General features: G+C 41.9%; 1 protein-coding gene across 3 annotated transcripts; it reads left to right on the top strand.

Annotated features, from left to right (window-relative positions):
- Positions 1 to 3,599: 3,599 nt before the first annotated feature.
- Positions 3,600 to 13,143, top strand: gjc4b (gap junction protein gamma 4b). Of its 3 annotated transcripts, none has more exons than XM_058622704.1 (3): positions 3,600 to 3,753; positions 10,603 to 11,782; positions 11,897 to 13,143. In XM_058622704.1, the coding sequence occupies exons 2-3, from the start codon at positions 10,636 to 10,638 to the stop codon at positions 11,908 to 11,910; spliced, it is 1,161 nt and encodes a 386-aa protein (XP_058478687.1). In that variant the 5' UTR covers positions 3,600 to 3,753; positions 10,603 to 10,635; the 3' UTR covers positions 11,911 to 13,143. The 3 variants fall into 3 exon arrangements, with proteins under 3 accessions (XP_058478687.1, XP_058478686.1, XP_058478688.1); XM_058622703.1 differs by lacking the exon at positions 3,600 to 3,753 and adding an exon at positions 4,315 to 4,559; XM_058622705.1 differs by lacking the exon at positions 3,600 to 3,753 and adding an exon at positions 4,758 to 4,918.
- Positions 13,144 to 13,543: the final 400 nt, after the last annotated feature.

Below are 13,543 nucleotides of genomic sequence, written 5' to 3'. Positions count from 1 at the left end.
TCTTGCTTTGTTTTTGTTAGTTTTTTTTTTCATTTGGAATGGTCTGTTTTTTGCAGTTGTTTTTGGTTTTCCCCTCTGTGAGTTTCAAACTTGTTTTCTGAGACAGTTTGTGTCAATATACATGAACTGTATTCAAACCTTTGAAATGTGATCACCTTTGTGTATCCTGCCCTGAAAATGACACCGTGCTGCTGACTGATACTACACTGTGGTTTTCCTCAAGATAAAGGCAGGGGAAAACAGCCATGACTTGGTATCCAGACACCATCACCGCACATGTACTATGGGCAGGCACAATGAAGTCTTTTGCAAAGCTAACATGTGATTTTTGACCTCAGCGCAACCCCATAAGTGAATGTTTTCAAAATAAAATCTAACCGTATTAAGGCACACTTGAAATCCTCACCAATGTATTTCCATACATTCTCAGGAGATTGACTGTGGAGGCAAATGTATGGCTGGCCCAGTCGAGGTTACCACCACACAACCAATATATGTATTTATAGTAATATTTTATGCATCCCAAGCTTATTATGTACTATAACACTATAATTGTAGGCACTCAGTAATGCTTTATACAATATTCTGTATGTATTATGAATGCTTAATACTTGTAATGTTTTATACAATAATAAAATAATCAAATTGTAAATAATGTAGGCTTTACAGTACACAGAGGCTAAAAACAGAACATGACATGCTGGTGGATTTGATTGTGAGACCTTCCGGACACAAGTCCACTTCCTGAACCTCTAGACTAACTTCCTTAGTCTGTGTCAGCAGGAGATTTAACATCTGCCATTGATGACAAGTTTTCGACCGCAGATTAGAACGAGAATAAAAAAAGAAACACAGCTCGCAAGGGAGTTACGGTTTTCTGTCGCTCAATCGGTTGACACACGTGCCTTACCATTTTTTTGGCACCCTACCCTAAGGGAAGGGTGCCAAGCATGGAATGATTGGGGACAGTTATTTCGGTACTTTACACCCTTTGGTACTACCTAAAGTTTGGACCTAAATGCACTATAGGCCGTTGAGAATTGTCACTTCCAAGCAACAACAAGACATTAACAGAAAAAACACACACACCATGCAACTGTTATCATTTCAAATTTTATAAATTCTGCTCCAAATACTGTCCTCCACAGTGCCCTGATATTTTAGAGCCACAAAAATGGACAGAACGCTGCCGGCTCCATTTCCATTTGAGAGCTATATTTCAGTAAAGATGGGCAAATACTAAGACCTTCTGAGACACGGTTACGCACATCTGCATGTATTTTTCTTTTCACATTATTGTTTTGCATTAGAATTTACTGACTGAAACTAAGTAAACAAAAGAACAGGAGAGAATCAGCTTCCTGTTTACACTGACATGCACATGCCTCGTTTACCTGAGCAGTCATTTTGGGCATATTTGTATAGATGTGGATTACTTCTAAGTACAGCCCTAAAATATCTGGATTCATTTGAAAATGCCTTAGTGTGGACGCAGCTTTAGTCGGTGGAGGCTGAGAACTTCATCGTTCGGTAACCATGTGGCCAAGCTGTTTAATCTCAAGATTATTTTTGCCCTGTCATTTGGGCTGTAGTTTACCAAGGCTCCCCGCATTACACCCTGAATAAAAGCACGCTTGTGGTTCACAATAGAGCTTTGCTGCTCCCCAAGTTGGGGGGAAGGGCATTGCATTCCTTCACTGACCCCCTGTTAGCAGCAGTAATCAAACAATAACCAAGCTTTTAATGTGCCACTGCCAACCATAAGAGAGAGGAGATAAAATCTCAAATGATATGCGGAAGTGGGGGTGATCTGCTTTGTCTGGTCCTTCACGAGATCTGGGGAAAACAATGCAATCATTCAATCTGAGTGGTTACCTCGGGAGACTGATTCTGACGGGATGTCTGCAATATTTAATCTGGATACACGCGCATACCTTACTTAACCCGCTTCTCTTGTGGCAGCGCAGCATAAGACTAACTGCTTAACGCCACCTTTGGCTGACTGGTAAATACCAGAGATGCCACATTAATTCTCCAGGATAATCAATTCATTTCATGCTGACTTTGTTCATTTTCCTGTGTGATTCATGACACAAGCTGCTCCAGAACCCCTTAAATCGTAATGTGTGTGAGATAAATAGAACGTACTGCCCTTTGTCTTGTAGTAATAAACGTAAGTGTTGGACGTGGCTTCAAAGAGATGTTGAGTGGGGGTGCGGGGGCTGAGGAAACGCACGTGCAAGCTCTTGGCAAAGAAAGTGTAACAGGGAGAAAGTGGGGGCCTCCTGATAGCAACAACTTCCGAACATCTGCAGCAGCAGGAAGAGGGGGCATGCCGCTATCAGTCAGCGTGTTTGTTGTTCCACATATCCCCAGCAGAATACAGGGGTCAAACTGTGACAGTCCACACGCTCTTGAGAGTGCCACACTTTAAACCCGTGGTAAGAAGCACAAGAGATTGTTATAGTGACGTGAGCAACTCGGCTCTTTAAGCTTTTTACGTGGGAAACTGGAGTTATTTGAAATCCTTCCAAAATAAACATATATTGCATGCATTTTATATCCCTAACCCTTTTAGTATTAGTTAAGTATAATATGGAAGTCACAAGTGGAAGTGACTAAAGAGCCATTGCTGAGCTGTGCCAAAGTATCCTGTGTGAGTTGCCATCACTCGACATTTATTTTTGCACTGCTGTTAAATACTTTTAACCCCATTGCTTTTGCAGCCTGTGGTTGTGTGTGATGATGTCTGCTTTTGCTTAGAGAAATGGATCAGAGGCCACAATCCATTTTGGAAGCAGTTTCCATTTATAATCTGATGTGAAAAAACAGAAACAAAAAAAAATAACCCAAAAACAATTCAAGTCAGTATTTTGAGCTTACGTAACTTTGTTGATTAATTTGACTTTCTCTCTGGATTTACGTGCAGAAAGACAGCAGGTAACAAACTTAAGGTTCCAGACAGAAAAGGTTGTCTAACAGCAAGGAAAAATGACTTGTGACTTACGCTCGTGTAGATTTTATTGACACAGCATAAACCTGTTTTCTCCTCTGTCTCTACTGGCAGCCATGTTATCAGTCAGTGCACCGAAGGCCCATTTATAAAAGACGGAGGCGGATGGAGCCTTTCGCCCGTACGGTGCATGCATTAATTTTGTCCGTCATTGTGTGCCAAGCAGGGGAGCTTATGATGACGGAAACGGAGCAATAAAATCGTTGGAGAAGTATAAAGTCAATAGCCCAATTAGTCACGGAAATGACACAGAAGCAACCTACAGGAACAACTGTAAAACTGCCAGAGCTCGCTGGTTTATCCCTGCAGCCAGAAAACAGAGAGAGACTGCCACATACTCAGCTTCACTCACTGTAACGCTGTGGTTTTATTTGAGGAACTATCCGGTGAAGCAAGTTATCAAAAGTCGTTTAATGGAACAACTTATATTTAGTGGCCTTACATTCCACCGCCACAAAATCTGCTTGCATTTCAGTCTATTTCAGATCCAGCACAACAAAAATAAGTACTTGGTACCTGCTGCCTACTAATTGGTACTCTACAGCCCCCTCTAGAGGAAGTATTGTGTAAACGTACATATCCGATATGTGGGGTAGTGACGGAGATAACGTTTGAGATGGAAGGATGTAACAATTGAGTATAAATAGGCCTGAATGCTGCCATTTGAAGTCGCAACTCTGAATTTCCAAGGTTTCGAGTTCTTTCCAACTCAGAAACTCGGAGCAACTTCACGTAATCAGGTAACTTCACGTAGTCACGTAGTTCCCGTTTGGGTTCCAAGATGGCTGCCTTCACACAAACACTGCTACTTTTTACCGTTAGCACTTCTGTCACATTTGCTTCACGGCAAATCAGTTGTACAAGTCATAATGTTTAATTTTTTATCTGTGGACAAGTTTCTAGGCTGTTTGTGTGCACCAAATACCAAATAGAGCGTTGTTATTGACAGGTATTGGTAATAACGGCTAGTCTGGCTAGCCTGGCCAACCTGAACTATTCATTTAAAAATAAACGACACACAAAAACATGTTTTACTGCAGTATATCTGGCATTATTACACTTAAAAGATGTGTTTCTCATGAACTCATCACATAAGAGTTTTCAACTGAACATTTTCCACCACCACGCAGACATGTGGATTATTTGCTTTGCGTGGTACTCGTGGTGCTTCAGATTTCCCTGAACTCGTTCTCAGTCTTTAGGATAAAATGTGAGGGAAAAGGCGAAGCACGGATTGCGTCAGGAATGCAGCTGGCAGTTGATCGTTTTCCTCCAGTGCTCGCAGACAGGGGGTGGGGAGTCCGGCTGCTGAAAACTGGGAGGAGAAAAGGGGGGGAATTGGGAATATTCTTTGTCCTCACCCCGCAGTGTAGCACGCAACTGGAGACGTGAACGGGCTCCTCGCTGAAAGAGGAAAAACCTGGATGGGTTGATAACAGAGCGGGAGAGCTTTCCTTTCATTAAGAAGTAACGGGAGGAGGAAACAAGCCCCTGAAATAAACGAACAACTTGAAGACGAGAGGAGAAGAGAACGCAACGGCTGAAGGTAAAATAACATCACAGACGCGGCAGCGTCGCGTAGCTCTTTAGCAGCGTTCGCTAACAATGGTACTGAGGCTCAACTTGTAGCCTGTGTTTTAACTTTTACGTCTCCGTGGGTAGTGTGGCGTGTTCGGAAGGTGCTGAGTTAACACGGAGTCTTTAATTGATGTACCCCTGCTCACATTAGCAGCGTTGCCGAACGTTGGCTTTGGACGCTGGGTTGAGATTACGCGCACGGGCTGGCACGAGAAGGGGCTAATTGCTGCACGCAAACTGGCCGCATTGTGCGTGGACTCGTTGGGCAAATTTCGGCACTGTGTGGCGCAGGTTTTTTTGTCGCCCGACGCCGTGAAAACTCAACCGGTGAGATAATGGTTTTATGAATGTGTGAAATGATTGACACGGTGATGTTTGGGTGATGGATGGAGGCGCAAGGATCTTATCCCGTGTTTAACCGCCACTCGTCTGCTGAACCCCCATATCCTCCTCCTGCTCCTGCCGCTGGCTGCTCTGTGTCTGTGCTGGTAACTGAAAGTCGTATCACAATGTGTTTTTCTGTCCATGATTTAGGACTTAACTGTTTTCTCTTTTTGACTTCATTCGTCACGGAGACACAAGAGAACACGTTTGAGGTGGCAGCATGTGGAGCCCCGACCGTGGTGACGTTGACTCGTTAGCCACGAGGACGGTGTTTCATTGTTTTCCCCCCCCCTTCAGTTTATACAGGATTGTATACGCATTGAATAGAATCGCAAAAAAAATGTCACGCCTGAGGGAGATGGAAAAAGTTGGCTTATGTATATAAGCATATTAACATATTAACTTTATGTAAAGTTAATATGAATGAATTAAATGGATGTAGATTCAATTAACAAAATCATTTTGTTTAGAAATGAGTAAAGGTGGGAATTGCCTTTCGGTGTTATCACATCAATGATGCGATATATTGGGATTTTTTCTACTTGAAATGATGGCCACAAACTTTGTCAACATCTGTTTCGTCCATTAAAATAAATTTGGTCTATGGGCCCCACAGTTGGTGTAGTGCGTTTAGCTCTTTGCAGCGAGAAGATCCGGGTTTGTGACCCATTTGGAACAAGAGCCTTTCTGCTTGGAGTTTGCATTTTCTTCCTGTGTGTGCGTTCGTGGGTTTTCCAAAAAACATGCAGATTTGGGGATTAGGCAAATTGGACTCCCGATAGACCGTCTATCATATTCCAACTTTACTGAGTGCAAATCCTGCACTGTGTATTCCGTATTTAAAATGAAATGTCCTCAAGTGTCCTGAGCTTGTAGCAAAACCCTTTGTTTTCAACAACACAACATGGTTGCATGTCTTTGGACATGAAGTAGGCAAATTCTATTTAAAAAATATATACTTGGTGTCTTAAAAGTGATATCACCATGCAAACTATTATGATATTTCACTATCAATTTATAAATCCATTTTGATTTAACCCCCCAGCAACATTTTTGTTTCTTCTTCTTCCATGTATTAAACAGCATCTTGCATTGATGGTGTTGCATTACTGCCATCTTCTGGAATTGGCAAATTCCTGAACTACCCAGTCCATCATTCTTTTTTTCTTCTGGACGATGCTGAAGTTGCCTGCTTTCACCTCATTCTTATTGGCCTCTACTCGACTTATCAGCTGAGAATGAAAAGCTCTGCCAACTTGTTCAGTTTCAGATTCACCTCTTTGTTGGCCTCATGACAGTCTTGTCCTTACATTCCATTGTTTTTGTTTGCAAACAACTGCAGCTGAGAGAGAGAGTGTGCTTCATGTTTACAATGGCACACTTGTGCCTAGTGTGTACATATAAATGGTCATGGGATATTTGTTTTAGTGACAAGATGTGGACCAGATTCAGATCATATCTGAACAGGGTCATACCAGTGACTTATTTTGTTTCTCCTGCAGAAATCAGTTTCCATGGTGATGTGGGTGGTGACGTTAAGGACGGATACATTTATTTTTCCTATTTACACCGCCACTTTTAGTGAGAGTCACTCCCCTGGTTTGACTCATTTTTCCTCTGCAGGCACACAGGGGCCTCTGAGTGCCTTAGGGATATAAGAGGGATAACCTCCCAGATGTGCGGAGGGACCACAAAAGTCTCTCTGTTCTGCTGGGTCTCGCTCACTGACGAAACTCAGCTGCTTTACTTGGAAGCAGGCTTCTTTGAAGAGATATGGGATATCCCAGTGGATAGGAAGACATGGAAAGGAACCAGTAGTCTAAGAGGGTGGATCAGATGGAGACACCCAGGGTTGATCAGAAATGTATCCCTTTTTTGTGTGTATTTGATCAGACACAGAGCAACATCTGGTTTGGTGACGCACACTCTTCTTGATGATAACACGAAACAAAGTGAAGTTGATTTGTTTGTTGGCCTGTACACTGCAGACAAACTATTGGTTTTTGTGTTGACACCAATTAGCCACAACATTGAAACTGCTAGGTTGTTTTACTGTTGTGGCAGGTCTGTGCATTTTTGACTAGCTTGAGCTATTTTATGTAAAACTAAATCTACAAAATAGGTTTAAAATCGTATAACTAATGTCTGAGAAGGACACCGATGTTCACAACATTAAGGGTGTTGTCAGTTGTTTCAGTTCCTTCCTGAAGGTGTGATCAGCTGACCTGCTGACAAAACAAAACTTATTAAAAACTTATACATTTTTTTTAACCTTTTTTCACAATTAAATTATTGAAACGCCTCCATGTTTCCCATCCAAACAGCACCTCTCACAAACCTAATGTAAGCCCAGGAAGTGTTCCGTCCCAGAGTTTGCACAGGTGCATTATTAAGAATTGGTGACCTACAGTTTTTTTGTGATTACGCAGGGTTTCCATTGTCAAATGTTGAGTAAAGTACCAAATTAATCAATCTGCCCCTGTACCCCCCCCCCCCCCCCCCCCCCCCCCCCCCCCCGTAGCCATCCCTTTACTGTAACAAAAACACTTCCTAAGGGCAAAGAGCTGAACTGCACTGTAACGCTTGGTAGAATTGAGGCTTTGGAGTAACGAGACACATTAAAGTGGATTAACTTGGAGAGACTCGGCATTAAGGCTGTCAACAAGCTATTCATTCATGAAGAGTGCTCCGTGTGTTGCTATGAATGTACATAGTTTTCACAATTGATTGATCATTTAACAGTTTTTTTTTAACCATCAAATCCTTGTTTTGTCCACAAAGCAAAGAAACCATAACATATTCATATCTGAGAAATTGAAAATCAAAACTTATTTATTATCTAAAGAAGGAAAAAAAAAAAACTTCAGTTCAGCTTCATCCTTTAGGAGTTGCCACACAGACTCTTCCTCTTTCAGCTCCATCTTCAACAACCATTGTCCAGTATAATCGCTGTCCCTCCACCATCTCAACCTTGCTTCTTTTACTTCATTTACTGTCGCCTCCAGCTCTGCCTCCTGTCTTTTAAACAGTGCCACTGTCTCCGCCTTATTCCTAAAATTGTTAATAGGTGATTAATCCATTTTTAAAATGAGTAATTAAGTAGCTGAGGATATGAAATGTGAGTATTAACACCTGTATGGTTTCCTCTTTTTCTCAGTTTGGTTCAGGAACTTCTAATTTTAATTGATTTCAAGGGGTCACTTCATGTGGAATAGCCTGTACCAAAAATCAAAACAAACTATAACAAATTTGAGTTAAATGAACCAAAATCTTTTAGGGCCACATTGTTGATTAGACTCCATCCAAATATGCTTGATTACAAGAAGGTTGGCTACAAAATGCAGTGAGAACGAGCAGCATGAAAACAGCAGTTTCAGTGTGACAGTCAACAATATTTCAACAACCACCAAAAGAACAGTAAATTATAACCAGAGTTTAGAAATTGGCTTTCTCAGTGGGTCTGGTTTGCTGTCTCTGTGCAGAGGTTACTGCTTCTTATTTTCTTTTTTAAAGCAAGTCTTACACACACTTGCTGAGCACTTTTCCTGTGGACATGGGTGTCTCTTGGACAGAAGTTAGGGCGTCTCCAAACCATAAACCCAGAATGAAGGCAGTAGCTCACAAATCTTTTGATTTCCAGTCTATAATTGAGTGGTAAAAATATGCCCACATGAATTTTCAGCCCAATATCAAACGCTTATACTGAGCCGAGGGTTCTGTCACGTTTTTAGCTTCATGCTGCCTCTAAAGATGTGTGTGAACTATGTTAATATGTAACTGTGAATTTAGCTGCCCAAAGCGACTCTTCAGAAACCGCACCAAGGAAGACAACATAATAATTACTCGTGAATAAAAATAGATGACTATGATGGAGACATTTGTGAGAGATAATGTGTTGAAATTAGCTTCACTGCTAACTGCTTTAATGGGGTGTGTATACTGTTTTCTTTAAGTGTGAACTACATGAAAATGAGTTAAGGAGAATAAGCGGGTCCTACAGTGCAAATATCTAAACGCTGCTATTGCATTTTTATGTATACAACTAGTGCACAACAGAACTAACTGCTCTTGCGTACACTGTCTTCGTCCTAAACTTCTTGCATGTCTCCTTTTTTGGTTTCAATGCGTTTCTGTTGAAACTTTACAGCACCACATACAGGCCTAGCGTACATAATACGGCATTTAGTTTCATGTTGGGATTTTGTTAAATGTGAAAGAAAAGGATTGTATAAGTACAATTCTGTTTCTGTGTGGATAATAAAGCTGAGGGAGTCTGACTGACTTGAGTCAAGGTAAAGGTGGGCTGTTTTTCCAAGTCTCTTTGAAAGCAGATCATTCATCAGCTTGTTAATATTACCTGAAGTGCTGCGGCACAACGGAGACTTTTGTGCGCCATTCTAAACCTTTATGTATCAAAGGATAGTTTTGACGTCAGTTGTGCACTTACAGTGCTCCCATTGACTCTTGGAGTTACCCAATGCAAACAGTTTTTATGAAGCATTGCTTAGCCGGATTTGACAGTGGGTCCGTTTTAAGTCACTTTTGCTGTCTTTAATCCATTTGAATTTTGAACTTATTAGTTTTTTAGTAGATCTTTGTGCGCAAGGACAGGAGATTGGCCAAGATGAGGCAGATAATCGGACCTGAAAGAGTGAAGCCAAAAAATTATTGTGCACACAGTTTTGTGAGCTTTGTAATAATTTTGAATGTCAACGCTGAACATTGTTGGGTTAGGGTTGCTTTTATAATTGGGGGATTTTCACTTCACTGCTCTGTTTACACAGGCAAGTCACTGTCCGTTTGTCAGTATACTTTTTGAAATATTTCATTTTGTGCACATTTTGAATTGAATAAGATTGCAGAGAAGAGATAAAGGCATGATCACTCTGCTGTCCCAACTGAAGTTTCTTGGTAAATGTGCAAATCTTCAATTTCTAATTCCCAATGTTCACAATTATGTTCAGCTTCAGTAGGTGTCAATTCATTTGATATGATTTTGTGTTTTGCTACCTGTCTGGGACGGTCATTTGTTGATGTTTGGTCGCATAGAGACAATCATGTTTTAGTGTTAGTATTTCTATATTTGGTGTCTTTGTTAGTATCTCTTGCCTCATGTTGTTCTGCATTTACGGTCTTGGTATAAAGTATTCTCAGGAGTGAAGTTGTGCCTGTGTTCTAGTTGACTGACTCTGTTGAAACCTTTTCTGGCATCTGCCTCTCATCAAATTGCCCTGTCATAGGCCCCCAAATTCTAAATTGTCTCTTGGTGTTAGTGGTGCAGTTGCTCCACCTTGTGGTGCTCTGGTGCAATAACATAATATAGGAGTGTAGGGGAAGGGAGGGGGTTTAAATGTTATATTGTTTCTAGCTGAGCACTGATCTACATTTTATTGATGTATCACTTGACTTAATTGCCATAGACCACCTGTATAAAGTAAACATTAAGCTTTAATAATGTCTTTGTTATAAAAAAGCAGAAAACATGAGAGCTTGTTTAAATCATTTAAAAAAAATCACAAATTTAATGTGAAAACATTTTACGATTACTTCAATTAATTAATAAGTTGTTGCGGCCCTAGTATGAAGACACAAAAACATCTGACACATTTTTTTTTTCTTTCCCGTAGGTTTGAGAGGTTCCCTCCTATTCTCCAAGCAAGATGAGCTGGAGCTTCCTCACGCGTCTGCTGGATGAGATCTCCAATCACTCCACGTTCGTGGGAAAAATATGGCTCACTCTCCTCATTGTCTTCCGCATCGTGCTGACGGCGGTCGGGGGCGAGTCGATCTACTACGATGAACAGAGTAAATTTGTGTGTAACACACAGCAACCTGGTTGCGAGAACGTGTGCTACGATGCGTTTGCGCCGCTCTCGCACATTCGTTTCTGGGTCTTCCAGGTGATTATGATCACCACCCCCACCATCATGTACCTTGGTTTTGCTATGCACAAGATCGCCCGAATGGAGGACGAAGACTACCGGCCCCGGAACAGGAGGAGGATGCCGATCGTAAGCCGCGGTGCCAACCGGGACTACGAGGAAGCGGAGGACAACGGGGAGGAGGACCCCATGATCCTGGAGGAGATTGAGCCAGAAAAGGATAAGGAAGTTGTTGAGAAGCCCAGCAAAAAGCACGATGGACGCCGCCGCATCAAAAGAGATGGCCTCATGAAGGTCTACGTGTTTCAGCTGTTTTCGCGTGCCATCTTTGAGGTCTCGTTTCTATTTGGACAATACATCCTTTATGGATTAGAAGTGGCGCCGTCCTACGTATGCACTCGCTCGCCTTGCCCGCACACCGTCGATTGCTTCGTGTCACGTCCCACAGAGAAAACAATCTTCCTACTCATCATGTACGCCGTCAGCGCCTTGTGTCTGCTCTTCACCATGCTGGAGATCCTCCACCTCGGCATTAGCGGCATTCGCGACTGCTTCTGCGGTCCGCGGTCTCGACCTCCCACCCCTCGTCACCCAGCTCTGGCCAGCCAGAGGTCGTCCATCTCCCGCCAGCCCTCTGCGCCTCCGGGCTACAACACGGCTTTAAAGAAGGACCCAACAGGAAAAATGGGCTTCAGGGACAACCTGGGAGACTCAGGCCGCGAGTCATTTGGGGATGAAGCCTCATCAAGGGAGCTGGAGAGGCTGCGCAGACACTTAAAACTGGCTCAGCAACATCTGGACCTGGCCTACCAGAATGAGGAAAACAGCCCATCACGCAGCAGCAGTCCGGAGTCCAACGGCACCGCAGTCGAGCAGAACAGATTAAATTTCGCCCAGGAGAAGCAGAGCAGCACATGTGATAAAGGTGAGATTTGAACCCTGTTGTCATTTCATGGAGTCATTCTTTTATTGGCTTTTATCTTTTTAATCTGCAATTCAAAATGATTAACTTGATTTGAAACCGTCTCTCTGTTCACAGGTCTCCGTGCGTAGGATGTCATCAGCTGAACTCTTTACAACAGCAAGTGCTCGTACAGGAATCAAAACAAGCGTGTGCGTGCGTGTGTGTATGTATGTGTGTAGTCATGATTGTGCTTGAGGTGGATGAAGTCAGCTCAAGCCTTCCAGTGTTAGGACCGGCCGTGGTCAAACGTGGAGGAGAACGGTCGTCTCGACCAAGCAAAACTCGAGACACCAGCCTGTCTGTAGATCCAAAGTGCTTATTAATCTACGGTTGAGCAACAAGAACGGTTAAGGTTAACTTCTCCCTCAGGGCAGCTTCTCCTTTTATTATATTTTATTTGTTGTTCTGAGACTTTGAGCTATTAGTTTGTATGTTTTTTTGTTTTTCTTTTAAAGAGTTTTTCCTCTGTTGGAAGTTCACAGTGAGCTAAACTGGAACGCATTTTCATAAGGCCAAGCAAGTGTAAAAACATGTTTAAACTGTAAGAGATGAATCTTTTTATTTTGGGAGGAAGTGAATCGATGAGTGCCTGTCAATGCAAAAAAGGTCAAAGTTTAAGGCGCCACTCGTTAAACAAAGGTACTGGATGTTTGTCATGCTGATGAAGACTTTGAAGACTTTGAAGACTTTGAGGTGTTCATACAAAGGTTTCTTCAAAGTGTGTCTCTTTTTTTTCTCTCCCCTTCCTCAATGTTGGTACGGCACCAGTCAGCGTTTGAAACGTCGGCTGGTTCCTGGTACAGTAACTGGAACACACTGGGGGTGCCTTTTGTCCAAAGGAATAAACAAACCTGGGTAATGCTTGAAAAAAAACATGTAACTCTTGATATTGTCTTGTATTGTTCGAAGCTCGTATTTGATATTCTTTATTTTTGTATTAGTTTAGAACATTGTGGTATTGAAAAAGAGGCTCCTGTTACTGTGGCCATTATTATTATTTTTCTTTCTTCAAACTCTTACATTCACGGCTGTCTTGGCTATCAAAGTATAATTCATTTGAAGGACCAGTGCACTCTCAAGATGGTTCATGTTCCACTGCAGCAGTTTTTCATTGTTCAAACACACACAGTTTAATTTTACTAGCTTCACGTCGTCTTTGACCAGCAGATATTTCTTGATTATTTTTTGTTGTATGGATCCAGATTTCACTGTATCTGCTAAGTAAGGGATAACACTGTGATATGTGACTATGCCTGAGAAGTGCTGATTTATTTTTGGACTAGTGATACGACTGCTCCAGAGTCCCGCTAAAGGGTCGTAAACGATCATTTCAATGTGAATTCAACTGCTTGAATGCGCTCTCCTAAGATGCCATCTTTTGTATCCTGAGTCATACTCACAGTGCCAACTCAAATGTTGTCATCTCAAGTTATTTTCGAGCAATGCTTTTTGTACTTTTTATACGTTTTGTATTGATAGTACTTTGTGGTAGTTTTTTTAAAATAAAATTTTTCATCAAAAAAACTTTTCAAATGTCTTTTTCTCTCAAAACGTGTGCTTGCTGCATTACATTTGAATTTTCACTGACTTGTAGTGGATTGATGTGATTCTTACAAGGCAAGGCAACAGTTAACTGCATCCATGGTGATCCCCTTCAACCCCAGATAGGCTACAAACTGGTAATAAATAACAGTCAACTGCCATGTCATTGTGTAAAAATTA

This window comes from Solea solea, chromosome 2, assembly GCF_958295425.1.
Source record: "Solea solea chromosome 2, fSolSol10.1, whole genome shotgun sequence".
NCBI lineage: Eukaryota > Metazoa > Chordata > Actinopteri > Pleuronectiformes > Soleidae > Solea > Solea solea.
This window is presented reverse-complemented; position numbering and strand designations above follow the sequence as displayed.

What these genes read in the sequence shown, in the direction of transcription:
- gjc4b (XM_058622704.1), top strand. Translation starts at nt 10,636, where the DNA reads ATGAGCTGGAGCTTCCTCACGCGTCTGCTGGATGAGATCTCCAATCAC.